Source organism: Cordyceps fumosorosea (assembly GCF_001636725.1).
Source record: "Cordyceps fumosorosea ARSEF 2679 chromosome Unknown scaffold_7, whole genome shotgun sequence".
Lineage (NCBI taxonomy): Eukaryota > Fungi > Ascomycota > Sordariomycetes > Hypocreales > Cordycipitaceae > Cordyceps > Cordyceps fumosorosea.
In genome coordinates, this window is record NW_017387307.1 from 913,171 (window position 1) to 939,916 (window position 26,746).

Genomic DNA, 26,746 nt, shown 5'->3' on the forward strand with positions numbered 1-26,746 from the left:
TTTTGAAACAAAGATGTTATGAACTTTCCGGGACGGGATGAACAAGAGCCCAAAAGAGCGCGGCTTTTTGTAGGTACTGTAGGTATGTATGTACATAGGTACGTACAGTAGACAGACCTTGTCCCTGCCAGTTTTAACCATAACGCCGCGGTCTTATGAAATCCCCGACCACCAATCATCACCTACCAACAGAAATAATACCAGGAATCATCCCCCTACATCTTGTTCATCATCCAGTCGGGGTGAAAGAGCAGTCACGGTTAATTAGAAATTAGACATGGAACAAACAGCCGTCATTAATAAAAACTAATACCTCGTACAATAGACAATAATAGCCTTTGCCCCCTAGACAGAAAAAAACCACACATAATTCATAAACTCCTTGCCATTTTCTTTTTCCACAATACAAGGCAATGCAGAAACTCATGCTAACAAAAACCTTGTTCCATCATTATCAAAACCATAAAAAAGGGCATAAATAAACAATGCCATGAGAGAATAAACCACACCACCAACTACAGATACGGCATCCAGAGAACATCGCACTGCGCCAGGTTCATCGGGTTGACCGCCTGCGCAATGGCATCAATCACCGTCTGGTTGGCCGGCAAGTTGCCCGACGGGTTGTGCGCCAGGCTCGCCGCGCGCTTCACAATCGAGTCGCTGTTGACCTGCACCGACTCGCGCAGCTGGCTCTCGCTGATGCCGTTGCGGTGACTGCTCGTCAGCCAGAAGATCATCTCATCTCGCACGAAGAGCGTCAGCGCGTGCTCCAGCTCTTGCTCCGGCTCCGTCAGGCACCGCGCAATCGCCATCACGGCGCACGCAAAGATGCCCTCCGTCGCCAGCGGGCCCATGACCGTCTGCAGGTTGGGCGTGAGACGGAACGGGACGGGCTCCGGGTTGTGGAAGAACGGCTTATGTGGTCCCATGAACGACATGAGCTCCGAGCCCCAGATGATGCCCGAGCCGCGCGCAATGTTCATCTTGGCAGGGTAACGGTTGTGCATGAACAAGATGTACGTCATGAACGTGAGCGCCGACAGCTGATACGAGAACTGCCGACGGAACAGCCAAAACTCGGCAAACTGAGGGAATATGCGTTGGAAGTAGTCCAAGACGACAGTATGCGGAACCCACTTCTCCTGGATGGCATTGAACACCTCGAGCCGCGCCGTCGGCGTGAGCTCCGGCTTGCTCTGTCCCTTGTTCTCAAGCACCCCGCGCAGCTTCTCCAGCGTAAACAGTACCGGCTCGTCTTTTTGCACGCCCATCCGTCTGCAGTGGTCCTCGTAGATGCCGTGCAGCGTAATGTACGACGTGTCCTCTTGAACAATCCTAATGTGAGGCGCCAGAGGAACCATCAGCGGCAGCGTAAACTTCAGGTCGCGGCGTCGACTCTCCTTCTTGCGGCCCAGCGTCTGGTTGAGCTGGCGGAAGAGCTGCAGGATTCGCTCCTCACGGCGGCAGTGCCGTGCGGCTGGATGCTGAACAGCCCACGAGTGAACACTGCCATCGTGGCCACGCATCTTGAGACGACGATACGAGGCACTGATTGAGCGCACCAGGTCGACATTCGGCAGGAACCGCTCGATGCGGATAAAGTCCTGGTTCTTGTCCTTGTGCTGCAGGTATTGTCCCGGCACCTCAACGTCATCAAACTTCTGGTACCGGAACTCGCTCAGGTGAGGCGAGAAAGCCTCGAGCGGAGTGTGCCCGATGCGGCGATCCAACTTGTCCTCAAACTTGGTGCGCCATCTGCGTAACTTGTGGATGTACTCATACATAGTCGGTTTGACATCCACAAAGTCTGCTTCGAACGACTTCTTGATATGACTCGGCAAGATGGTATCGGCAAACCTGGTAATGTTGGTTTCCGTCGCCGACGGCAGCTTGACACTTCGAGCAAATGATGGAGGAGTCCTGCTAACGAATGTCAAGGCATCGTTGAGAAGCGCCACGATCAATCGATACGCATCCTCGTCGGGTGGACACTTGAAGTGCTTTTGGATCTGGTCCACCATGGTCTCCATTGACAGGGCCAGAAGAGGAAACGCTGTCTTGAGGACTGACATAATTTCCTCGTTGAGCTCCCAAGGCGGCTTCTTGCCGTTGTGGGCAGCCCGCGTCGCCGGGGCTTCTTGGGCCGGGGCTCCCTGGGCCGGGGCTCCTTGGGCCGGCGTCTTGGCATCAGGTCCGGGAGTAGGAGTAGACGCTGCAACCGAAGCGGAGGGAGTAGCTGCCGCAGCGGCGGCGTCGCCCTCCGTCTTGACAGCCGCGTCTCCGTTGTTGGCTGTGCCCGGACGGGATGTCTGGTCGGGTTTTGGAACGTCAGACTTGGGCACGGAAGGCGAAGCGTTGGCCTTGTTGTTCGCCATTGACTGCTGGCGCTGGCGTGCCTTCTCCTTGGCTTCCTGGTTCTTTCGGATGGTGTTCATGTCCTCTCGGCTTGTGCGGAGCTGGAAGTAGAGGGCCTGAGGGTAAGACTTGGCGATGCTGAGAAGAATTTGGTAGACGCGCGGCGCTTCCTTGTAGCCAAGCCCAGTCAGGAGCTGCGGGATATACGTGATCCAGTACCAAACGGGGGTTTCGCCCTTAAAGTCGTCAAAGCCCATGGCAATGGTACCCCTAGCATCGTCAAGGCTCAGCAGCCACAGGATGCGAGCGAGAAGCTTGCGAGATTTGGCACTCTTGTAGCTGCCTGCGGCTTGCAGGTACGAGGTGAGGGCTTGACGAGCAGAATTGAGATCGGCTGGATTTTCCTTGAACTTGCGGTCGTTGAAATGGCCCCATTCAGCCCATGCCTTTGCTGCACCAATGTCGTAGAACAGGGCGGTTCCGTATGCGGCGTCGGCTTCGTCCTTGTGCTTGAGCTTTTCTTGAAACATGCCTTTCAGGGTGTAGAATTCCGCCTTTTGCTGAGGATTGAAGTAGCTGAGGTTCGTATTGTTAATCACATCCAACCCACTGTTTAGTTCCTCTGAGTTCTCATAGTGGCACTTGGCTTGCTCGCGAAGCTTCAAGAAGGCCTCTTGAATCTCAATGTTAGGCAGAGTATAGATGCGGCTCAGCTGGCTGATGCAGACGTCGGGCAGATTATGCTTGCGAGCGACGTGAGCAAATCTGTTGATTATCCAGGCAGTCTCGTGGTAGCCGCGGTAAGCAAAGGAGGATGCGCCTCCGCCGTTTTGGCCTCCCTGCTGGGGTAGCAGTTGCAGGTACGTTTGATTGATGAGGCCAAAGATGTGCTGTCGCCATGTGACCAGGTCCTGCCAGGCAGTGATGTCGTCCCAGACGTTGGGAAGACGGTCGCGCCAGGCGCCCAGAAGAAGCTTCAGCTCCCCAGACTTGACATCGAGATTCGAAGCATTGGTGGATGCCAGGCTCTGGCAGATGACGCTGGCGTCGTGCATCTCAACAAGCTGCTGGAAGTTTTGCAGCAAGGGGACATGGGCATTAGTCAACCGCTCAGGCAGCTGATGCCACTTGCGAATCGACAGCTGAATGGCCTCGTCGCAGACACGGACAAACTCGCTTTGACTCTCCGCCTGAGGTTGGTTATGGAACTTGAGCAAGGCCATGAAGGCCTGAAAGCAAGCGCGACGAGGCGTAGGGGCATCCATGACACCCTTGATGATGTTGTCGAGTGCTTCGCGATGCTGCTCTTCTTGCCACATCTCCGTGTTTCGCCAGGCACATTCGAGCAGCAAGTCCTGGAAGTTCTCATGCTTGGCAAAGTCCTGCAAAATCTCCCACTGCTGCAGCTTCTGCGCGCACAGCACCCAGTGGTCCTCCCAAAGCATGTACTCGGCCTGGGTGAAGGGAATCACACCGGTCCGGGCCTTGACTTGCGCATTCTCGTACAGCTTCTGTGCCTTGTCCCACATTCCATTCTGTTCGTAAGAAAGACCAGCGTTCGTCTCGACAAACTGGCATCGTCGCCGCCACGTGCCGTAGAACAGGTCTTCTTCCTGCAAGGACGCGTACAGGTCAACCAGGGCATCGAGATTGCTTTCCCTGACAAGGGCCGAGTCGCCCATGGGCTTGATGGCAGCATTTTCTAGCTGTACGAGTGCCGCATACCAGGCATCATACGTCTTGGCCTCGAACTTGAGCACGTGAGGGGGGAGCCTGCACTCTGGCGCAGCTTTGCCAGCTCCTTCGACAAGAGATTGGACCACGTTGGGTCGCTTGTCGATCTGGCGGCTGTGGTAGTCCTTAGTCAGCAGCGCGACGATTCCTCGCTCCAGGTCAGGTCGCTCATCACGAGCCGTGGCTGTCCAGAACATGGGGAACAAGGCCAGCCAAAGTTGGTGAGCAAGCTGGTTGTCGGCGTGCTGCAGCTGCACCAACGGCTCAATGACATCCCTCACTTTGACCTCGCCCAGCTCGTGGATGAAACGGCGGTGTCTCGACATCAGGTCGTCAAACTTGTCATCGGCCATAGAAGCGGACTCACGAGTCGAGTCCTTCGGATAGACAGCAGCAAGCTGTGATGTCGAGAGAACCCGGTAATCGTCCGAGTGTAGCTGGAGGGCCGTGTTCATCTCGACGGCTCCAAAAAGCAGCTGCGAGGCCTGCGCAAGCCAGTAAGAATCGGCAAGCGTGTCCCAATTCTGTGCGGTCAAAATGTAGGACAGGCGCACACTAGCAGTCTTAGAGAGGCTCTTGTCAAAGATGGCCATGAAGCGATTGCGCATCTCGACATCAGCGGCTCTAGTTCCTATGAGGAAAGCGTGCTCCATGCGCACGGTGAGCTCGGTTCTCGTGATTCTGGGGTCTTCGTAGATCTTGATCACCAGCTCCAGAAACTTGGACAGCATTGTAGGGTCCTGTCTATGCTCAAAGCAAAGCATCTTATGAAGAACGGCGGTTTTCTCCTTAAGTGTCGGCCACGTTCCTTCAACTCGGAATACCCAGCTCTCGACCATGTTCAGGATCTCTGTGCACAAGTCAATGTGCAGCGACTTTTCGACCAAGGTCGCCAAGACGCTGAGGAAAGGACGTCGATTATCTCCCAACGTCTCCATTCTGAGCGCAACGACCTGGATTTCTTTGATCATCAATCGCGTCTGCAATTCTAGCTCGTACGCGGGAAGCTCGCCAGTGACAGCAAGGGCATCGGGGGGCCGTTGGGCCCCGTTAGAATTGCTTGCCAGGGCGTTGTAGTGCTGAACATGTTCTCGAGCATGTTTGCTTTGAAGAGCCTTCATCAGAGAAGGGATGTGCTGGTCAATGACGGCAGGCTTGCGATCCTCTAGAGACCACAGAATGTTGACGCCAGAAAAGTAAGAGGCATTGTTCATCTGCTCCGTTGCAATTTGTGATAGATATGCAATTATCTCAGAAGTCGGTGCTTCGGGCTCGCCGTCGGCATCGGCGTCCTCCATGGGAGTATCTTCTGGAACTGCGTCCAAAAACCGCTTGATGGTGGACTTCAACTCACGGCCATTGTCGTATTTCTTGTCTTGGAGATGCAAGCAGTCTTGAATTTCAGGATTTTCAGACTTGAGACACTTCTCCAAAACCTTCTGCACAGCAGGAATGTTCTTCTGGATCCATTCGTCTGACTTTGCATTCAGCAGGATGCGGACAACCTGCAGAGTGTTGATGATGCTGGTCAGGAACTTGTCGTCGTACTTTTCCTTATCGGATGGATCGGCGTTGAGGATGGACTGCGTCTTCTCACTGGCGAGCATCACATCAGTGACGTTGGGGAACAAGTCCAGCTCTAGGTCACCCCAGTACTGGGGCTGAACCAAGTTGTGAAGCAGTGACATTGCCTTCTTGCAAAGCTCCGTAGATGTCTGCGGCACGGGCATTGTCGTTGGCGTCGGCTCCCGTGGCTTGGCAGAAGGCAACACGTAACGCTCATTGAGCTGAGCGATGAACTCGACCAGGAACTTGAGCATCTTCTGTCGGAACCCAGGCGGGATGAGATACTCAGGCGTGGCCTTTGCAAGTATAGGCGAAGCTACGGGCTGATCATTGCTGTCGAGCTTGCGCTTTTTGGACACGGGCGAAAGCGACCCGGCAGTGCTTCTCCCTTCAACGCGCCACTGCTCCCAGGTCCAAACTAGCCACATCATGTTGAGGGCCAGCTTCTTGTGCTCGTGAGACGGGTTTGGAGGCGCGGCAACCTTGCGCAGAGAAGAAATAAGAAGAACGGTATACTTATCACGTGCTTCATAGAACAAATCCGGATGCTTGACCAGAAACTGGAAGATGCTCATCATCTGCTGAACATTGTGTCCCTCGTCAGCCAGGATACGGCGAGGCGCAACTTGCCAAGCAGGGAACTTCTCCGTCGGCAGAGTGGCACAGCGCTTTGGCAACACCGGGGCGATCAGCTCGAGGGCCTGCGTCACCAAGGCACGTCCCTCGTTCTGGTTCGTCTTCAACAGAGACAAGTACACTTGATTCACAATCTTAGTAGGCGTTTCGTAGTGTGCGATGAAGTAACCGATGACGACGTAGGCGGCATGTTTGTTGATGATGTCTTCGAGGCGGATGAATGTCCAGCCGAACTTGATGATGTCTTTGCGAGCTTCTTGCAAAGTGCTGTGATAATACTTGACAAGCATCGCCGAGAGTTGGAGCACCTCAAATCTAGTGTGGTCAATACCAGCAGCATCGTCCGACGCCATGTCTGGGTGAACCTTCCAGATCTTGGAGCTCACGGCATCAATGACAGACTTGTCCATGAAACGCTGCGACTTGTCCTGCTCATGTTGATTCCAGCGTCTCATGACGTCCATCGCAACAATTGGGTTGACAATGTTGTGAAGCAAGAAGTATTTTGTCTTGTTAGATCCGCTTCTGGCAGAGTACGCATCCAAGCATCGAAGAACTGTCGTCTTCCAGAAATCGATTGAGTCGCTGGAAATGACATGGCTGTAGATGAAGGAGTAGAGTGCTTGGGTTGACCGAAGCTCCTCCGCTGTGACGTGCTCAATGAGACTGAATAGCGAGTCCAGGTCCTTTGGAGATCGTTCCAGGGACTTGACCAGAACATCCATGAGCTGTTCTGCTGCCTGGTGAGCAGGAAGGCGCATCGCAGCCGGACAGGTGTAGCTCCGCAGGTGGCTCTCAAGATCCTTGCCCATTCTCTTCAGCCAGACCAGATGCTCTTTCTTGTCCATCCATCCGCACGCATCTGGGAACTGAGACAGCGAGTGCAGCACATGAATGGTGTTGACCATGGCGGTGAACTTCTTCTCGTCGTTCCGGCCAACAATCTCATTGCATTTCTTCTGTAGATTCTCAAACTCCGCCGCTGCAACCTCGCGCATCGGGCCGCTCTCCGGACTCAAAAGTACCTGGGCAAGAAGTCTGCCGTACTTGAGCTCATCCATCTTGCTAACTAAATAGCCCCAGACCTCCTTGGCGTATCTGTTCAGGTACAGGTACATAGGCGCTCTGAATGGACTCTGATGTGTTCGTCTGAGACGATCCTCAAGCGTGAGTAGGCAATCAATGAGTCTATCCTTGAAGGCTTCAGCCTGAGCAGGCAGGAGATGGAAAATGTGCAGAATCGCTGCAATGACTCTCATCTGAGGATTCTGCTCAAAGAAGGTAAAGGAAATCTGCTGCCAGGCGCTGGGTTCCACGATGGAATCCACTTGATCCAGTAAGCGCACTCCAATTTCTACCTTGAAGTAGCTGGTAAGCAGCTTCAGCAAACGGGACAAGTTCTCAAGTCCGTTGACGTTGAGCTTCTTCGGGTCAGAGAGACTTTGCAGAACAGGACGAAGGCCTCCCTGGAGCAGATCTTTAGGTAATCTTCTATCAACGAGCAAGATTGACTTCAGGGCATCGTTGGCTGCAGCAATGGTAGGTTTGGAGTCTGAGTATAGGCACTTGAAGAAAACAGATAGAATCTTGCCTTTCGTAGGGGCATTCGCAAAGTCTTCAAAAGCCATGGCCGTGCTCAGCAGCTTAATGCAAGAGATGCGCAAGTTGACAATGTGCTCATGGGTGCGATACTCAGCTGGCTTGTTGGCCAATGATTCGTCACTCGCGTCTGCCAGAGCAAGAGACTCCATGAGCAGTCGATTTAGGTTTTCGTCAAACTTGACCCAATCGCTCTTCAGACTCATGTGGTAGGTCATGGCATTGATATATCCAATCTGAATAGCGAAGGGTAGAGCGCGGAGCGGCTTTGCATAGATCGGTTGCAAGAATCTGTCCTTGTAAGGCTCAACCAGTTCCCAGACTTCGCAGCTAGCAGCCTTGGCAATAAGCTCCAGAGACTCTCTCGCAGTCTCGCGCACAAACTTGTTCATGTGGAACAACTCGTTGTTAAACTGCATGCAGATTTGCGCAAGGCGAGGCTGCTTGACCAAGGGCTGCCCGTGTTGTGGCTGAACAGGCAGGGCATCTTCTTTCTTGATATTTTTGGTGATGCGGGCGAGGAGTACTTGCAGGCTGCTTTGGGCAAGGCATCGCGTCTTCTCAGGCAGATCAGGGGGCATGTCCTTGATGACATACATGAGCGATCGGATGAATTCCATCTGCTTGGTGGCGACCCATTGATCGCCAAAATCAAGCTCCGTGAGGAGGAAGTTGATACCGAGACTGCCACCAGCCTTGGTAAACCATTCCTCCTCGTAGCAGCTGTGACAGAAAGTGCTGCTGAGGTGGCTAAACAAAGGCAGGCGACCTACGTTGTCCGCAGAGCCGAACACGATAGCAGTACACTGGAAGAGATCGCGGATGGCATTCTGAGCTGCTTCGCGGACGTCAGGGTGATCAGACGCCAGTGACTCGACAATCGCATCGGACAGTACCCGTGTATCGATGAAGAGCGGCCCCTCGCCAGCTTTGGGGTCGAACGGGCTGGTGTTGCGTTTCAAGTCGACCAGCGACCTTCCAATCTCGATAAGCGAAAAGTGTCTGCAGATATCTTGCATGAAAGCGGCGGCCTTCGCTTTAAATTCAGGTATAGAATATGCGAACATAACTGCCTTGAGCAGGCGCTTTGTAATTTCGTCTTGCTCATCTTTTTTCGGGATGGATTTGTCGCGACTTGACATCTCAAAAGGTGCAAAATTGATATCGAGCTTGCGGCCAAGCAGGTCTTGCGCCTGCAGCCGAACAATACGCGGCAAGTCTTCTGGTAACTGGTCGTAGCCAATGCGAAGTTTCAGCTGTGTCTTGATAAAGTGCAACGCCTGGCCCTTGTAGTACTCCTCGTATTGCTTAGTTTGGTTGCCTTTGCCGTTCTTCACAACCTCCATGAGTTTCTGGATCGCAAAATCGATGCCCAGGTCCGCAGGGAATGCTCTGTCATACTTGGAGCCAATTAAGCGGACGTCGAAGCTTGCCGAATCGTCTGCGTATGTCTGGTAGGTCAGAGGCACCGCCGCAGTCATAAATTTACGATTTCGCCCTCCAAGTTTGCCTAGAATACGCATAGTGGTGTGCGCATGGAAGTGATTGTAAGGATGCGGTCGCAGATGGTCAAATAGCGCAGTCATGAGTTCATCAATAACAGGGGCCATGATGGGATCGAGGTAATCGGTGGTCAAGTTGTCAACACAAAGCTCCAATGTCCGAAGACCTTGACCAACCAAATCCGTGCCAGCGCGAAGGGCAACCACCAGCGGCCGCATCAAGAATCTCAGATGGGGCAGCAGATGACTGAGTCGCGCAGGAACGGTGAGACACAGCTCAACATAAAGATCCCTCTCAGCCGGCTTACGTGCCGCCATGAGCAAGTTGTTCAGAACATCGAGCAGCATTTCTAGTAGCGGCAGGATCTGCTTGTAGAGCTGCTCAAACTTGCCACCACCAATGCTGCGAAATAGTGCACGCAGCAGAAGAAAGTAGTTGATAGGCTCCTCAGCCTTTGTCGAAAGCTCAATCGACTTGGTAACAATGTTGACCACGTGCGGAAGGAGTACTTGCTCGTTTTGGCCGGCAAACAGCGTGACGGCCATAAAGGCCAGCTTAAAGAGACGAATCAAGATGGAGGCTTTCTTGACATCAGCTGAACCAACTTCGTCAATTCGCTCCATGAGGAACTGCAATAACATGCCACAAAAACTGGGAGAAGTCGCTTCGCTGGCTAAGAAAAACTGGGGTATATGCAGCAGTGATGTATGTTCGAATATCATGTCGTAGAGGTGTGGGATCTCCTGCTGAAAGACTTCATGGAAGGTGGCCGGGTCAATGCAGTGGAACACAGTGGCGAAGGTTTCGAGCAGGTCCTTCTCCTCCTTGGAGCTGGAGATCATGTAGAAATTTGCCATTTGCTCAACGGGTGAAGAGTACTGCGATTCAATCGCCGGCTTTTCAATTTCATAGTATCGGAATACGTAGGCGCCCTCGCGGAAGAGCTTAACGATAACATTGACCTCTTCCGCAGTGAAGCCGTATGCGACTTCTTGCCAATGTGAGGGCGCGTTCGCCGGGTCAATCGGTGTCCCAACGTTGCATGTTCGCAGCTGGTAGAAGGTGTTCTTCAGCCCGTTCATGAGGTTTTTGAAAAGAAACTTGTTGTCGACCACAGGGTCAGAGCCTCTGTCGCGCGGGTGTGAGGTCTTAATGGGCATTGCGGAGAAGATGTCGACTTCATCCCAGTCCGGGGGGTTCTCTCTGTCGGCAAGATATGTCTCCGGCGCGCTGGCACTGCTCTCCTGCTGCTGATGATAAAGCATCGACAGCTTCACGGCGTTTGGGTACTGGCGATTCATAGAAGCAAACTTGTCCCCGATGGCGTTGAGAATCATCATGAGATAGTGGCGAGCGTCAACCTTGTTAGGTAGTTTCGCGATACACTCGGCCATGTTGAGCAGAAGCTTCGCACTCATGGTCTGGAAGCTAGTACCGGGGAACGGGTCCTGCAAGTTCCTCGTGTAGACCTCGACTGTCTTACGGATCTGTTCCGGACTCAGGGAGTCTCGTACATGGTGTATCAGATCTGCAAGCATGCTGTAGGCAAGGGGCCGCATCGTCTCGTAGACTGTCAGTCCATCACCGGTCAATGTGCGCTCGTCAAGGAGCTCGTCAATTTTGGGCAGAAAGATTTTGCGGCAGTTATAGTTGATTATGTGCCGGATTGCAATCAAAAGCTCCTTCCTCGTGGCGGACTTCTCCTTAGGGCAGTCCTTTAATAGTCGCACGACGATGTCAGGCAAGCTCGGCAGGAAGTCAGTAAGTTGCGAGGAGTGCGCTCTAAGCAAGTACGCCAAGAAGCTCATAGTCTTCACCTGAGCAGTGATAAAGTCGCCGAAGGCCGCACGATTCTTGATTGCAGGGCTGACACCAGTGTGAATTTTGCCCTTGCTGGCGGCATCGGCATGCGCTTGCTTCTGTGCGCTGGCTTGGAGCTGCAGTGCTGACTTGATGAGCGGTACAAAAGCCCTCACGTTTTGCTGGACTGTATTGCGGTACACCTGGAATATCGATACCACAATAATCGGACACTCTGAAAGAACTTTGAAGGACTGCATTCCCTTGAGCAGCGGGCGATTCTGTTGCTGAGGGTCGGCGCCGAGCTCTGTTACGGATGCAACGGGAGAGGCTGGTCGAGGCGACTGGAAGTTCTGTGAGCCACCAGGTGTTGAAGGTGCACCGCCAGCAGCAGGCGGAGCAGCACCATTGTCCAGCTGCTCACGGACGACCTTGTCCATTTGCTCAAACAGCTCCTGTATTAGAGACAGGAACTGCTGAACCTTGCCGGTCAACGCCTTGTGCTGATGACGCATAATATCGGATGTGATCTTAACGCATAGTGTCGCGTTATCTTCATTGTCGGTGCGCACCAGTTGCATGAGCAATTCGGCGAGTTCGACGGCGTACGGCTCGAGTGGCTCGGCGGGCGATGGCGCGCTGGGCAATCTGTGAAGGACCTCCAGGATACAATTTCGCAATTTCTGAGAATGAGTTAGCTTATTGACACATCCGATAGTGATAGCGCGCCTTGACGAACCTGCTCTGGTGAGTTGCTCTGGAAGATGCAGGGTCCACGCAAGATGTTGAGGAAGATGGGCATCAACCTCTTGAGGAAAGGAGGGTATATGGGACCATTTGTGTAGTGGTCTAGGGAGTCGCGGAGAGTAGTGGCAGCTTCTACCTTGGACTTGGTATCTGTAAAATATCATGTGAGAATTCGTTCATGCTGTAGGGTTTGCGCATTCGCCGCGAGAGGCAGGCGCAAACAGGCGACCACAATCGTTTCATACCAATGTCCGCGCTGCTTAGCCGCTTCACGACATCATCTATCGTTGTCCCCGACATCGCTGCATCATAAGCGTCCCTAAGACGCGAAAAGAGCTCCCATTCAAGGGGGCAATGCCGCGGGAGAGAAGTCGGAGGTGGCCCGGCGCAGTCGTTCGTGTGGGGGGCAGTTCGGCGCTTCTGGGCTTCTTGATCGGGTGAAGCGATTTGATTTTATTATTTCGAAGCTTTGGTGATGAGGAAAATTCCGCGCTATTTTAAGCGAGTTCAATGGAGTAGTAAGAGGCGTCGTGGTGTTGTTTGCGCGGAAGAGGCGCCTCTAATAACAGGTGCCTTCTGTGTGTAAGTATTTGATGGAAGTAAACTAGTCGCGTTCAAAAATCACCAGAAACCAAAGGTGCTGGGGGCTCCTGCCACCAAAACCAACTGCGCTAGGGAATGCATGAATAATGTTCCGGCACTAAAATCGGACACACCCGGGAATCAGGGGTGAATCTAGTATTTTGCGGGACGATAAGGCCAAGATGGGCTTATCGATATGATTGTAGCTTCTTATCACTAACACGACCAGAAGTCTTGCCTCCGACAGGGAGTCTGATGCATATTTCGTGAAAAATAAAAATTTAGATGTTAGACTTAAGTACAATTATCCTATATACTTTGGTCTCATTTTCCAAACTTCTGCAAAGGGTTACGCTGTTTTCGATGCTCAGTGCTACGGTTCATACCTTTAGTTTCGAGCATCCGTTTGGCGCGCAGCCGCGAAGGGAGCGCCACGATCTACGAGATGAGTATTTGTGAAGACTCGCGCTTTTAGTCTTAGACTCACCAGTCTTTGAAAAGTTGAAAGGAAGGGGAGAAGCCGCAATTGTTCACCCTGGGCTAATCATCTCCGCCTCCAAGCGAAGGGTCTTGGGAGTTAAGCCAGCGTTCATATATTACCGCCCTTCTCTTCATCCGCTTGGCTCTAATACGCTGAATACCAATAAAAATTCATGAAAAGTACTCCAGTTTCTGTGTAACTGAACAAAGAGCAGGGCTTGCAAAAACATCAATACAATAGCTGCGCATGATGGAGGCAATGCCCGCAACAGGCCACTTACCTCTCCCATGCAGTAACCCAACCACGATGTATTAAAAAGCTCGTTTGTTCTTTTGCCTCTGTTTCTCCTTACATAAATACCTCCGTTCTAAAACACTCCATTTCTAATAATGGCAACTGTCCGGAATGCACGGGCTTGTCGGGAGAACGGCGCAACAGTTTCTGTGTTCTGTGCAACCATCGTTATACTGCGCCGCTATAGACTCCCACCTTGAACTACCCGCCCGCGAGCCTCGTAACGCGCGATCGCCCTGAGTCTGCTCAAACTCAACCACGAATACCCCGAGATTGCCCCCTGCTGGGTACGCGCGACTAAGAAGGTCACCCACGTCACCGCGCTCGTGGACTCGGCGCTGGAGGCGATGCTTCTAAGCGCAACCCGGAAGTTAGACTCGATTAGTATCTTCTTCATTTTACTGGAGCTAGTTGCGTGTTGACTCTCCGGCCCGTTTTCCCCGATGCGAAAGGCATGGGCGTCGCTGAACGTGCCTCTGTAGTTCTCCTCACGAGACTTTCAGAAGCACAACGCGATAGCAATACGATATTAACTTCAATACGGATGTTTCTTTAAAGACTTCATATTACCGTCGAGTCGAGCTTCTGATATATGCATTTTAGAGACGGCACCATCAGCTCTCTAGGTCCATTGATGTCAGGACTGCGATTCAATGTTCAAAATTGGGCCTTATTTTGTCCAACTAGGGGAGCATTTAGGTCGCAGCGTTGTCTTACCCTGTAGGAATGTCTACTACAATTGCCAGCTTACGCGGGACAGTAAGGATCCGTTGCGTCGTTTGTTTGTAGGATGCGCAGAACTGAAAATAACAGCAAGCAGATGTACTTTCCTGTCACGCTTGTCTGGGTCACACGCGAAGTTGCTGGTGTAGGAAGTTATGGTGCTGGGATCGATGAGACATCTTTGTGGGGTATGATGCGAAGCATCGGGCATCCCCTGCTCCAGCTTCGCATCATCGGTTTTGCAGGTAATTTTGATTTAGCTAGGGCCTGTTTGCTCGTCTCCATGATCATGCTCAGGAGTGAGCTGGAGTTTTTTGTGCGCGGACGGTGGATTCTCATTGACGCAGTTGGCGTGAACTCGCTTGGCGTGATTCAGCTACGTAGGCTCTTATGTGCGTGGTTCATAGAATCACCGCCAAACTTCAACTTGATACATGAAACTCTGAAATCAATCTGCGGGGCTCGACACTAGCATTTAGATGGAGTATGGCCCGGGGCTGGAGTGCAGCTTGATACCTGATGCATGAGAAAAGACCGAGGATCTAAGATAGTGGTACCCGTACTGCAACTCGCATCGAAGTGCCATGTCTCAAAGTTTGTTTGTTGGTTCCGGGTAGGCCTCAAATTGTAGGTTGCGTGTGGGAGAGCACGGAGTGGTGCGGTCAAGCAAACACCTCATCCGTATGGACTGGGTTGGCGGACTTGGTTGGCGGCGGTGAAGGTCTGTGGTTTAAGGTATTGAAATCTGCACTTGCTCGTATTATTGAACGGATTTAGCACCAGACCTCGGCGACAGTACGCCGTGTGAGGTTGCTCAAAAAGCTGGTGTGATACGGACTCCGCACCGAGTCGACATTGGACAGCCCTTGCAATCGGACTAGCCACAGCGAAGTTAGCAGGTAATAATACGTAGCAATTTTCGCAGAACGAAGGTCAAGTGTAGCACGGAGTATGACAAGGCACGTATGTAGCGTGATGAGCTATTGGTAAGGCGGCTAGCATCGATGTGTGAAATGAGTGGGAGCAGGCGTCTCCCAGTAACTAACACGCGTTGAGTCGAGCCAAACCTCACTGAACCGACACGGTACGGATATCTGGTGATTACTTGGTTGATAAGAGCCAGAGAGCAAGTGTTGGTGGTTGGCAAACGTGCCAGTCGCCAGGCAGAGGCATCCAGGATATGGGATGGGGATGAAAAAGAAGGGTGTGGATCGGCGCCCCTCCAGCCCCTTTGATTTCGCGTGCTGGGCGGCGGGCACTGTAAATACAGGCACGTACCTGGCTGCAGCCACCGATGGCGCGCTGCACCTGACGCTGGTCCCTGGCAATAGTAATGTTGCAGGGCCGAGAACCGCTTGTCATTGTAGCTAATTAACTTGTGCAATATTCTTGACAGCGGCCGGGTAAGAAATCGAGTCTTTGTGGGCACTTCTCTCGGGTACGTGATATCTAACACAAGATACTGGACGTGTACACGGCCTGGCGCGAAGTTAGTGTGGACAAGAATGTACCCCTTCAGTCCTTGCGTCAAGGTAGGGAGAACCGCGCTTCCCCACAATGTGCGGATTGGCCCAGCCACTTGGAGCGTTGAGAATGCTTCGTACGGATGCAAAACTGGTACAGAGACAGCAGGGACGGGTACTATATCGATGTTGTTTATAATAATAGAAAACCATGGATCTCGGGAATGGCAGAGATTTTTGCATGAAGAGACGAAAGTGAATAACTACAGAGTGCACATGTGCAATTTTGACACCGAGACTCGATAGATTGCGTGCATGCGGCACCAAGAGGACAAACGTTGCTTGACACCCCTTTTTAATACAGTAGACCCCTGACATTGACAGTCAAAGTCGCCACCAACAGGGCCATGTCAGGTTTTTACTTCAAGCTTACGAATCCTTATTCCTTGTGTTGGCTTATATGCCATGTTAAAAGGCTGGTCAACAGCCTGTCTATACTGCGCCTCCCACCGGGCCCGACAGCGCCGATTTACTGGTACCGTAATAAGATACATACATACTTACCTACCCGTAACGGCTGTCCATTGCAGCAACCACTCAAAAATATACACCAGCCTGGCTGTTTTCCGAAGCCAAGTTAGGCACAGCAGGCGGCTTGTGCCACCACCGAAACAGGAGAAACAGGGGGTATCGCCGAGGTACCAAAGTGCCAACGTAAGGCGGTAAGGTACCATCGACCTGGATCTTGGGCGTTCATGTAAGCCATTGTAAACTCTTGAAAATTCCCCTTTTTTTCTGCCGTTGGTCTTCAGGTACGGATGCCGACGCCCCCAAGTTTCAACGGTTCTTGCATACATGTAGGATCTCGTTGATGATGATTGTTTTATCCACCTATTTGCTCAATTGTGATTCATTTCTTTGGTCTATGCAAATCCCCTCCTAGCTCTCTTCTACCGGTACTCTTCTGTCCTCCCATCTCGTTTGCTCACCCAGACTGGGGCAACCGTGACATCCCATCCATCCATTCGACTCCTCTCTCCCTCCTCCTCCTACCCCCAGCTCCCGCTAGCCGCAACACAACCTGCACGCCCAACCCCTCTGGAATTTACGGCCTCCCCCCCAGCCGCTTGAGCCAGCCAGGTAGGCCATCCCTAAAAAAGAAGAGGCACAACGACAATTTTCCTCATCACCCGCCCACGACCAACTCGCCCTCTCACCCACGCAACCCCCTCGGCGGTTCCCAGCCATCTCCAAACCTGAGCTCCCGTGCTCCTTTTTGCCCTTACCGGCATCGCACATCGCACCATCTTCGGCTGGCTTCCTACCAGCAAGGCCTTTGCGCGCGCGCACACACCTCCCCTTCCCCTGGCTCGCTCGCTCCAACCATCTCAACCGCCAGCCCTACTGCACCATCGGCCCCTACCGACTGCATATCTGCATCTTGCCATCGCCTTTGACAATTTCCTCGAAACCAGAGTCTTCTGCGCCCTTCTTTCAATTGCTCCCGAATCGCCTCTCGCCGCTGCGCCGACTATCCTCGCTCTTTGCCCGCCGGCGCGCGGCCCCTGATCCATCATGGCGTTTCTCTTCAAATCCAAGAAGAACCAGGATCGCGCGCTGTCCAGCCGTGATGGCAATGCTCATCCCCCGACCTCCATGGCTGGCGCGAATGCCCGCATCCAGAATGAAAAACACAGGGCAACCCCAACTGGCAGTGTCAACTCGTTAGAAAATGATGCCGTCACCACCCCCGAGCGTAAAGTTACCTCTGCCCACAGCCGTCGCGGTGGCAGTGTCGACAACAATAATGCCATGGCAAATCCTCCTACCGATGCTGCGGTAAGTCTATTTGCTTTTCACCACCACCCCGATCCAGATGGACGATGCTGATGCTTCATTTTTACCTCTGCTTTAGCTTCGCAACGGTCCGGCAGCCGCAAACCCGAACGCCTCTTTATATCCATGGTCCCAACGGCGAATCACCTACACTACGCAAAATCCTAGTCCGTTCCCCCGATATGGCGCCGCCGTCAATAGCGCATCCTCCAAGGAAGGCGATATCTACATGATGGGCGGCCTGATCAATAGCTCCACCGTCAAAGGCGATCTCTGGATGATCGAGGCCGGAGGCAGCATGTCATGCTATCCACTGCCCACCACTGCGGAGGGACCAGGGCCCAGAGTTGGTCATTCCAGTCTTTTGGTCGGCAATGCCTTCATCGTCTATGGCGGTGACACCAAAATTGAGGATTCCGATGTCCTTGACGAGACCCTCTATCTCCTCAACACATCCACCAGGCACTGGTCCAGAGCGCTACCCGCTGGGCCTCGTCCGTCCGGTCGCTATGGCCACTCGTTAAACATTCTGGGCTCCAAAATCTACATTTTCGGTGGTCAAGTTGAAGGCTACTTCATGAATGATTTGTCCGCCTTTGACCTGAATCAGCTCCAGATGGCCAACAATCGATGGGAGATTCTCCTCCAATCCGAAGCGTCTCCGAGTATACCAGCCGCCCGAACTAACCATACTGTCATCACCTACAACGACAAGATGTACCTCTTCGGCGGTACCAATGGCTTCGAATGGTTCAACGATGTCTGGTGCTACGACCCGCAAGTCAACAAGTGGTCTCAGCTCGACTGCATCGGCTACATCCCCTCCCGCCGTGAAGGCCATGCCGCCGCCCTTGTTGACGACGTCATGTACATTTTTGGAGGCAGAACCGAGGAGGGCACCGATTTGGGCGACCTCGCCGCTTTTAGAATCTCCCTTCGACGTTGGTACACGTTCCAGAACATGGGCCCTTCCCCCTCGCCACGATCCGGCCACAGCATGACTACTGTTGGCAAGTCCATCGTTGTACTCGGTGGTGAGCCTAGCACTGCTGCATCCACCGTTAATGATCTTGGCATTCTCTATGTTTTGGATACGTCTAAGATTCGATATCCCGCCGACGCCCAACAGAGTTCGATTCGTTCTCCCCAGGCCGGCCGCCCGAGCCTGGAGACTTTAAATCGTCAAGCTCCAGGTGCCTCCAATGTGGCTCAAGACCCCAAACGAATCACCCAGGGTGCAGCCGCAGGTGCAGTAGCAGGCGCAGCCACTGTCGGCGCCACGGTAGCGGCTACCAATGGGTCAGGTCCTATCTCAAGTCCCGACTCGAGCCGCTCGTTGAACCCGACAAGCCCCGAGCTTCAAGGCCCAGCCGGCGTGGGATCGAAACTGCCGCGCCCCACGCCTCCGCCGGCCGCCTCACCTCCTCAGGCTCCTGCTGGATCCAAGTCACCGCCAGAGCCCCCTGCGATTGGGCGAGTTCGTGGCGCATCCGTCGACCGCCCTGCCGCCGGCTCGCCGAAGCCTGGCTCTGCTGAGGCCCCTACACGACAACTCGCCGCAGATCCCGAAGGCCCCGTCTCCGCTGCGGTAAATGGTCAGCGCTCACCGCCCCAAAGCTTAAGATCACCCAGCGGCTCAGAAAAGTCCCGTGCGCCTCGCCCGTCGCAGGGCTCTATCGACAGCACATTAGAGTCGTCCCGTGCTAATCGTCCATCATCGCCACCGCCCCCGACTCGACAAGGTGGTAGCTTGGTGTCTCGTCGCTCATCTGGGCGCAATTCACAAACTGTTGCCTTGCTCAAGGAACTTGATGCTGCCAGAAACAAGAATGCCTGGTACGCTTCTGAACTTGAGCTGGCTCGCAAGGGTGGCTATGTTCCCAACACCTCTAGTGTAGCCCTGGAGAAGTCGTCTCAAACCTTCGACGACGAAGACAAGCCAGTCATCGAGGCACTCTTAACTATGCGAACCGAGCTCGCCAACGTCCAAAGTGCGGTTGATAAACAAGCCGTTGTTGCTGCCAAGCAAATTGCTGAGGCAGAAAGACAACGGGACGCTGCTATTCAAGAAGCCTTGTATGCAAAAGCTAAAGTAGCCGCTGCATCAACCGCTGGCAGCGCTGCTAGTACCCCGCAACTGGATGGAGAGCGTGATGACGTCGGCCGCGTCGATGGTATTAGCAAGAAGCTGGCGACGGCACTTCACGTGCAAAAAGAACAGCAAACTCATATTGAAAATCTGAAATCGGAATTAGAAGCGGAAAGACGCGCCCGTCAATTGGCCGACGAGACGTCCAACGCTGCCGAGAAGCGCCTCGCCCACCTCGAATCTTACAAGCAGCAAACTTCTGCCGAAGTTGAGCGTCTCAAGTCTGAACTGCATTTGTCACAACGGGAAGCCCGAGAACACTCTGTTTCTGCCTCTGATGCTGTATCCGCCTTGGCCTTGCTTAAAGCCGAGAAGGAAGATGTCACGAACAAATACAACGACGCTGTTGGGACATCAAAGAATCACGATGAGACCTTTACCTCTCTTCGGGCGGCAATGAAGGCTTCGGAAGACGGCAAGTCCCACGTAGAGAAGAAGCTGGCTGAAGAGCGCACTGCTCGTGAGAGACTGGAGACCAAGTTCAACAAGCTGAAGGTAGAGCACGAAGCCCGCACAGCCGAGCTAGTTGCTTCCACCCAAAGGTTACGCGACGCCGAAGAGCTGGCAGAGAAGAATGCAAACGAAGCCCGACAACATCGCGCGGTCGTCCTCTCTGGACTTGACAAGATTACCTTGCGTGACTCGCCCAAGTCCAACACTGGAGAGACTGAGCGATCCACGGCACTGCAAAGTCAGGTCGCTAGCTCTAGTGCCTTGGTCAAGAAGTACCAGCAAGAGCTGGACGCGGCTGCCGATAAGCTTCGAAGCGCCGAAGAACGCATTGCAGGTCTGGAACAGTATCAGGAGCAGTCGAGTCGAGAGGGAGTGTCCATCAGGCGACAGCTTCAGGCTGCCCTTAGAGAAACCCAGAGTCTGCAGGCCGCTCATTCGGATGTGAAAAACCAGCTTGCTGCGCAGCAATTGGAGACAAATGCCATGACTGTACAACACAATGCGCTCAAGGACATTCTTAATGAGCGTGGCATCAGCCCCACGACTGCTGTGCGCAGTCGAGGACTCGCCAGCCCTCGCACGACTTCACCCGAGCAAACCCGTCTGCGCGAGCTGGAATCCCAACTGGCAAGCTCGCATGCTTCTCACGAGGAGACGAAACAAGCTTTTGCCGTGCAAGCGCAGGAATCCGATTCTGCTTACCGCGAAAAACTTACGCAGCTTGAGAACGACTACCAATCTGCTGTGCATTACGTCAAGGGCACGGAGAAGATGTTGAGGCAGCTTCAGGAGCAATTGCAACGTTACAAGGCCGACAACGCCCGTCTCAAGACAGAGAAGGAAGGCTTGGAGGATCGTATGCAGAATGGCGAGAGTAATGGCCGATCATTGGAAACGCCCGTCGCATGGGAGACTGAAAAGCACAATCTGGAGCAACAGATCGGAGGCCTACAAGAAGAGCTCCGCAGTTCCAGCTCTCAATTGGAGAAGAAGTACGCAGGCGTGCAGAAGGAGCTTGCTGATCTGCAAAAGGACAAGGAACACTCCACGAAGCAGCTGGCCACGTACGTCAAGGACCTTGACCAATTGCGCTCTGAAAACGACTTGCTCGAGCAGCGTGCCACCGCCGCCGAGACAAGGGTCACTTTCCTGCTTGAGCAGGTGGAGCACTCTGTCGATAACTACCGCCGCCGTAGCCGACAGGCCAACATGACACCGGTTGACGTTGGCGGTTCCAACGGCGTAAGTCACACGCGCCAGGAGAGCTCCGAGGCGGAGAGCGTATATGGCGGCGGCAGCCACGGTAACGCGGACGGTCGCAGCAGTGCGGCCCTCGAAAACCTCGCCAGCGAGCTCGAGACCCTCCGCACCCACTGGGAAGCCACCAACAAGAACTACCGTTTGAGCAACACCTTTGACTTTGACCCGCCAGTCGACCTGAAAAAGGACGACGACACCATGGCCGGGGCGGGGCTCAGCGAGAGCCTGGCCGACTGGCGCAAGAAGCTGGACGCGGAAGAGCACGCCGAGGGACGCAAATCAAAGTAACGACACGAAGCAAACGACGAAGGGAAGCTGGAGGACTCGATGGCTCGCGTGAGCTTGAGCGTCTTCTTCCTCGACATTAATGAGTAAAAGGCCTGAGGTTTTTCTGTCTTCTGGACTTGAAGACATGCTACGCATTCATGAACGCATATACCCGCTGCTTTCATTTCCTGGTCTTTGCTGGATAAAATACATTTGGGATTGGTTTTTTCTTTCTTTTTTCTTCACTTCTTTTCATCAGGTTGTTTTATTGTATATGCTCGTTTCTTTCTTTGCTTCTTTCCCGACCTGGTGTGATTTGGGGTTCGATTATTGCGTATTGTTGATGTTCTTTTTCTTGTTGTCGTCTTTTTTGAATTTTCTCTCTGCAGGAAGTGAGGAGGTGAAGGAGGAAAGCAGCAAACGTCTTTTGTTGGAAACACAGTGATGAAAATGGAAGGGCTCTGAGAGAGTTGGTGACTTGACTTGGGTGCTCTTCCATGGTCTTGAAGAGCTAAAAAGGAAAGATGGGAAGCCCATGATGTGTTTGCGAGTTGCGTCTTTTTATGTTCCATATTCTCTTCCCGTCCTTTTTTTTTTGTATTGTTTGCGCATGTTCTTTTTACTATGTCACGGGTCTCCTTTAAAGTTTAATCGTTGTACAATGACTACAAAACGCTGAAACTTGCTTTCGTTCCTTGTGTGACTGGATTCGAACCAACATCTCGCGGGACCTGACCGACGCAATCCTCCTCTGCGAAAACTCACACCTCTTCCACGAGGCTGCTTTGTCCCAACTTAGTCCTCCAGCACCACCACGGACCTATACGCCGCCGCCCCCAGCGCCGCCAGCACCGCGCACCCGCCGCCCACCACCCCGAACACGGGCATCCGCAGCGCGCCCGTCGCCAAGCCCACCCCACACGAGACCACGTCGACCGCGTCGGCCGCGACGTGCACCGCCAGCGTGTCCTTGAGCAGCAGCCGCTGCGACCGGCCGCTCCCGTACCGCGGGGCCGCGACCATCCATAGAAGGCCTCCGAGCGCGGCGACGGCGCCGCCGTACAGCTGCGTGACGACGACGGCCTGCGCGGCGGGCGGGTCAAGAAGGAGCGCGGCGAAGGCGAGGCGCGGCGCGAGGAGGCAGCCAAGCCCGAAGGCGAGCTTGAGGCCGGCGAGAGCGGCGACGAACTTGTTGACCGCGGCCGCGGTCTTGGGGGCCGCCGGTGGTAGGAGCGGCGATGCGGTGGCGTGGTCAGAAGGCGCCATCTTGGTAAGATTGCTTGGATTGTATTGTAGTAGTAGCAGTGGTTGTTAATCAAAGAGGAGAAGAAAAAATTCTTGGTAGGTCGTTGAGGTAGAGTTTTTCCAGATGTGCACAGTAAAGGCCATGCCTTTTATACAAGAGACTCATCAGCGGCATAACGGCTAAGCATTACTCGTGAAGCCAGGCAACCAGATACCGGCCCAAGGAGAGGAAGAGCACCAGGGTCAAGATCTACATAACTCCTAATTGCTAAAGGGAAAAAATACAATATGCATCATGCTAAAAACGCTCAAGTATACGCCAAATTTGTACACTGTGAAAGTAAAAAAGAATCTCCCCAAGTTTTGGAAACACCCCGCTTCCTAGACACGTTATCAGAAACACCACTGTATCTCTCTTTGAGATATTTCCCTTCTCACACCATCAAAGCATAGATTTTTTATATACAGAAAACCGCACCGTCCTTTCACGCTCTCGTCGCCGCCATGCCGCGCATCACGGCCAGGCACCGGCCAAAGTCGAGCTTGGCGCCGTCGCGGGGCATGTACTTGCCGCTGGCGATGCACAGGAGGCGCATCTTGGGGTCGTACCGCAGGCCCGGGAGCAGCTTGGGCGTGATGAGGAAGTACTGGCTCGTGTGCTCGCGGCACGCAATTTCCACCATGCGCTCGTGCACCATGCGCTCGTTGCGCGGGTCCATGCCCTGGTTGATCTCGTCGACGACGCGGAACGGCGACTGCGCGAGCGACTGCAGCGCCATCAGGAAGAAGACGGTCGACACGGCGCGCTCGCCGCCCGACTGCCGGTGCGCGTTGAGCTGCTGGAGGGTTTCGTTCTCACTGCGCACGCTGTTAGTGATGCTATACTCAAGTGGATGGATGGGTTTGCAGCGGGTGAGGATGGGATGTGTACCGGAAGCGAACCATAATGTTCAGAGCCCACTGCTCAAAGTCCTCGTCCTTGTGGATGCGCACTTCGCCTGAACAGCTGATCTGCTCAAAGTTGTATGCAAACGCACTGTTAATCTGTGTAACCAGCTCGTCCAACTTTGGCTCAAACTTGTTCATCAGCGAGTCTTGGGCAGCCGCTAGCTCTGCGGCCTTGGTGCTGATGCTGTCAATCTTGCGCTGCAGTCGTTCAATGTCTTGCGCCCGCCTCTCAAACTCGCGCAGGATGTTGGGGTCGGATGTGTAGATGAGCTCGAGCTGTGCCTGCTCCGCGGCCATTTCCACGTCGATTTCGTGCTCCGTTTTGCCCTCTGCCAGGTCCTGCAGGTAGAGGCGGCGCTCCCCAAGCTCAGTGAGCAAGTCCTTGACCTCGTCGGACATCTCTCTACCCACAGTGCGTGCTCGATCAGCGCTCGCGGTCGCCTCTTCCAATTTCCCCCTTTCATCCGCAAGGCGAGCCACGATCTTAGCATTGCGCCCTTTGAGTCCAGTAAGATCGGAAGTAGCTTCAATGGAGCGTATTGAAGCTTCAATAAATGCCTCATGTGCTTTCATCATGTTTTCCAGAGAAGCTGCGTGGCGCATTGCAGCGCTGAACTTGTCCATGGTCATCTTGTCCAGGTCGTATTGAGCTGCGTACATGCGGTTCCGGATCACCTCCATCATTTCCATGTTTTCTTCTCTCCGACGCTCCTCAGCCTCTATAGTGACACGATTAGCCTCAATCACAAACCTGCACCTCGAACAGCCTTACCAATTTTGTCTGGTAGAGATTTCCATTTTTGATACTCCCTTTGAAGAGCACTCTTTTCGGTTTTGAGGTCGTCCTGAGAGTTGGTTAGCCTCATGAAACAACTTCACTACAGCTCGAGGGAACGCACAATTTTCGCGTTTATGGCTTGCTTCTGTCTTTCGATGGCTGTCCGCTTTTTTAGAACTTCAGTGTTCCGTTCCTTGAGTGTCTGAACTTCCGCCTGGGCCTCTGCAAGTTGGCGCGTCAGCTCCGCCTTTTCCTGCACGTCGACACCCTGAGAAGTCCAGAACCCGCCAGAAGCAATCAATTTGCTAATAGCAGTCATGGCCTTGCCACCGTACTCCTTGCGCCGGCGAAGGCTGAACGTATGCTTGCCAGCGGCCCACTGAGTGATAGTGCCGCTGTTTGCTAGCCTGTTATATTGAGCATTATCGTGCTCCTGTAAGGCGATACCAGACTGGTGGAGTCGCTTTTCCGAGCAAAGCATGGCGAGCACGGGTTCGGGTCCCTCCACATAATCAACAGCGAAACCGTCAAGACCGAGCTCGAGAGTTTCGTTCCGCGACGTCGGGGTCTGAAAATTTTCCAAAGAGTGAACGCTTGAGCGGATGACAACCGAGAGACTCATGACACGATAAAGCTGGTCAGACAGCTTTTTGTAGTCACTGCGCGTCTGGACGGTGAAACATGTAAAGTCGTCCACTTGTAGCAACGATTGGACCTGTGATGAAAAACGCTCGTCCTTGATCGAGCAGCTTATCATCGGTGGACCAAACACCTCCTTTTCAAATTCGCCCATATGCGCCTGAATCCATTCCCAACCTTGCGCAACCTCCGGGAACTTCTTTTTCATCAAATTCACTTGTTGGCCGTAGTGCGTATCGAGTGACTCTAGGGACCTTGTCAAGGTGCGTGTCCGCTCTTTTGGACCTCGCACCTCATCTTTCAAATTGGTCAATTGTAGACCGAGCTCACGATCCGTAGACTCTAGGTCGCGCAGCTCGTGTTCCTCGGCACGGATCTTCTGGTTCCATTCGCTCGCGTTGAACTCGCCTGGGCAATTCTTCAGGTCGGCCTGGAGCGACGTAAGTCTGGCTCGAGCAGCAGCTACTTCATTTTTCCTTGCATTAAACAATTTTCGCTCGGACACCATTTTGGTATCAAACGCGTCCATTGATGCCTGTTCATCCTTGACTTTTTGGTCGAGGGCATCCGAAACGTCGTGACACTGCTGAAGGGCTCTTTCTTTACCGGACAAGGCAGACTTGAGCTTGTCTAGATATGCCTCCTTTCTGTTCACGGCCTGCAGTGAAGGCCCGCTTTCGGTCTCGAGCCGCCGCAGAGATTCTTGGGCTTTCTTCTTGAGCTCTTTCGCTTTGAGAAATCTGTCTCGCGCCTCTTGATATCTGACCAAGACCTTCACAATTTTGAGATCATCTAGTCTTTTTTGGATTTCGTCACGTTCTCGAAGTCGGTCAACCTCGGCTTGCAATCCCTCCTGGCGAGCCATGAGGTTTTCAAGGGTTTCCACGTCGTTTTGAGAGTTCTCTGTAAGACCCTTCTTTTCTTTGAACAGTTCTCGAAGTTGGCTTTGCCAGATGAGCATTTCTTCCGGTGCTGCCGCGCGTATCGTCTCATGAAGCAGCTGAACGGGGGTTGAGGCGGCGAATTCGACCACTCGGTCTTGGGGCAGAAACTGGCAGAGATTGTCGACTTGAATCTTGAGGGACGCCATTAGCTCCTGAATTTTCTTGTGCGTGGTCTCCTTGCCGTTGAGCCACCATTTCTGTGTGTTTTGGTCTCGACGAATTTGGACCTTGATAACGTAGTTGTGTCGGACGTTCGGTTTCTTTTGCAGCTCGATCTCAATGGTCGCTTTGTCCTTGCCGTGCTTGACAAACTCTTTGATCGAGCCTGCGCGTCCCAGATGCTTGGGACTGTATCCTAGGCCCAAGCAGATGGCACAGACAAGCGAGCTCTTGCCAGTGCCGTTGGGACCAATAATCATATTCAAATACGGGCCAGGAAAGAAGTCCGCCCTTTCGTATGTTACAAAGTTTTGGACAGAAACGCGCACAATAGAGCCAGGCTGGAACTCCTCCATACTGGCAGAGTGCGAGGCGCCATTCGTGTGGCTCGAGTCGCCGTTAACCTCATCCTGTGGTAGCAGCGTCGATCGTCGAGGTCGCTTCGGGAGTTCTGGTGTTTGGATATTGCCATCGTCCGTTTCGTCATCGGATTCGACGCGGCGCCTCCTCCGAGAATTGTCCAACGGCATCGTGCAGGAGAGCACCTGTGGTGCTGGCCAACAATAATTGCGAGCTGGCGCT

General features: G+C 53.4%; 4 protein-coding genes across 4 annotated transcripts; 1 reads left to right on the forward strand and 3 right to left on the reverse strand.

The window, feature by feature from the left end:
- Positions 1-515: 515 nt before the first annotated feature.
- Positions 516-12,243, reverse strand: ISF_03813 (PIK-related kinase, FAT; the record flags this gene model as incomplete). Its single annotated transcript, XM_018847419.1, has 3 exons — positions 516-11,879; positions 11,936-12,093; positions 12,189-12,243. 3 exons carry the CDS (start codon positions 12,241-12,243, stop codon positions 516-518), a joined length of 11,577 nt encoding a protein of 3,858 aa, XP_018705626.1.
- Positions 12,244-17,061: 4,818 nt separating this feature from the next.
- On the forward strand, positions 17,062-21,472 carry ISF_03814 (Kelch-type beta propeller; the record flags this gene model as incomplete). Its single annotated transcript, XM_018847420.1, has 2 exons — positions 17,062-17,325; positions 17,402-21,472. The coding sequence occupies 2 exons, from the start codon at positions 17,062-17,064 to the stop codon at positions 21,470-21,472; spliced, it is 4,335 nt and encodes a 1,444-aa protein (XP_018705627.1).
- Positions 21,473-22,246: 774 nt separating this feature from the next.
- ISF_03815 (hypothetical protein) lies at positions 22,247-22,717 on the reverse strand (the record flags this gene model as incomplete). The annotated part of the gene is made up of 1 exon (XM_018847421.1): positions 22,247-22,717. One exon carries the CDS (start codon positions 22,715-22,717, stop codon positions 22,247-22,249), a length of 471 nt encoding a protein of 156 aa, XP_018705628.1.
- Positions 22,718-23,181: 464 nt separating this feature from the next.
- ISF_03816 (structural maintenance of chromosome complex subunit SmcA) lies at positions 23,182-26,694 on the reverse strand (the record flags this gene model as incomplete). The annotated part of the gene is made up of 4 exons (XM_018847422.1): positions 23,182-23,554; positions 23,628-24,363; positions 24,417-24,489; positions 24,544-26,694. The coding sequence occupies 4 exons, from the start codon at positions 26,692-26,694 to the stop codon at positions 23,182-23,184; spliced, it is 3,333 nt and encodes a 1,110-aa protein (XP_018705629.1).
- Positions 26,695-26,746: the final 52 nt, after the last annotated feature.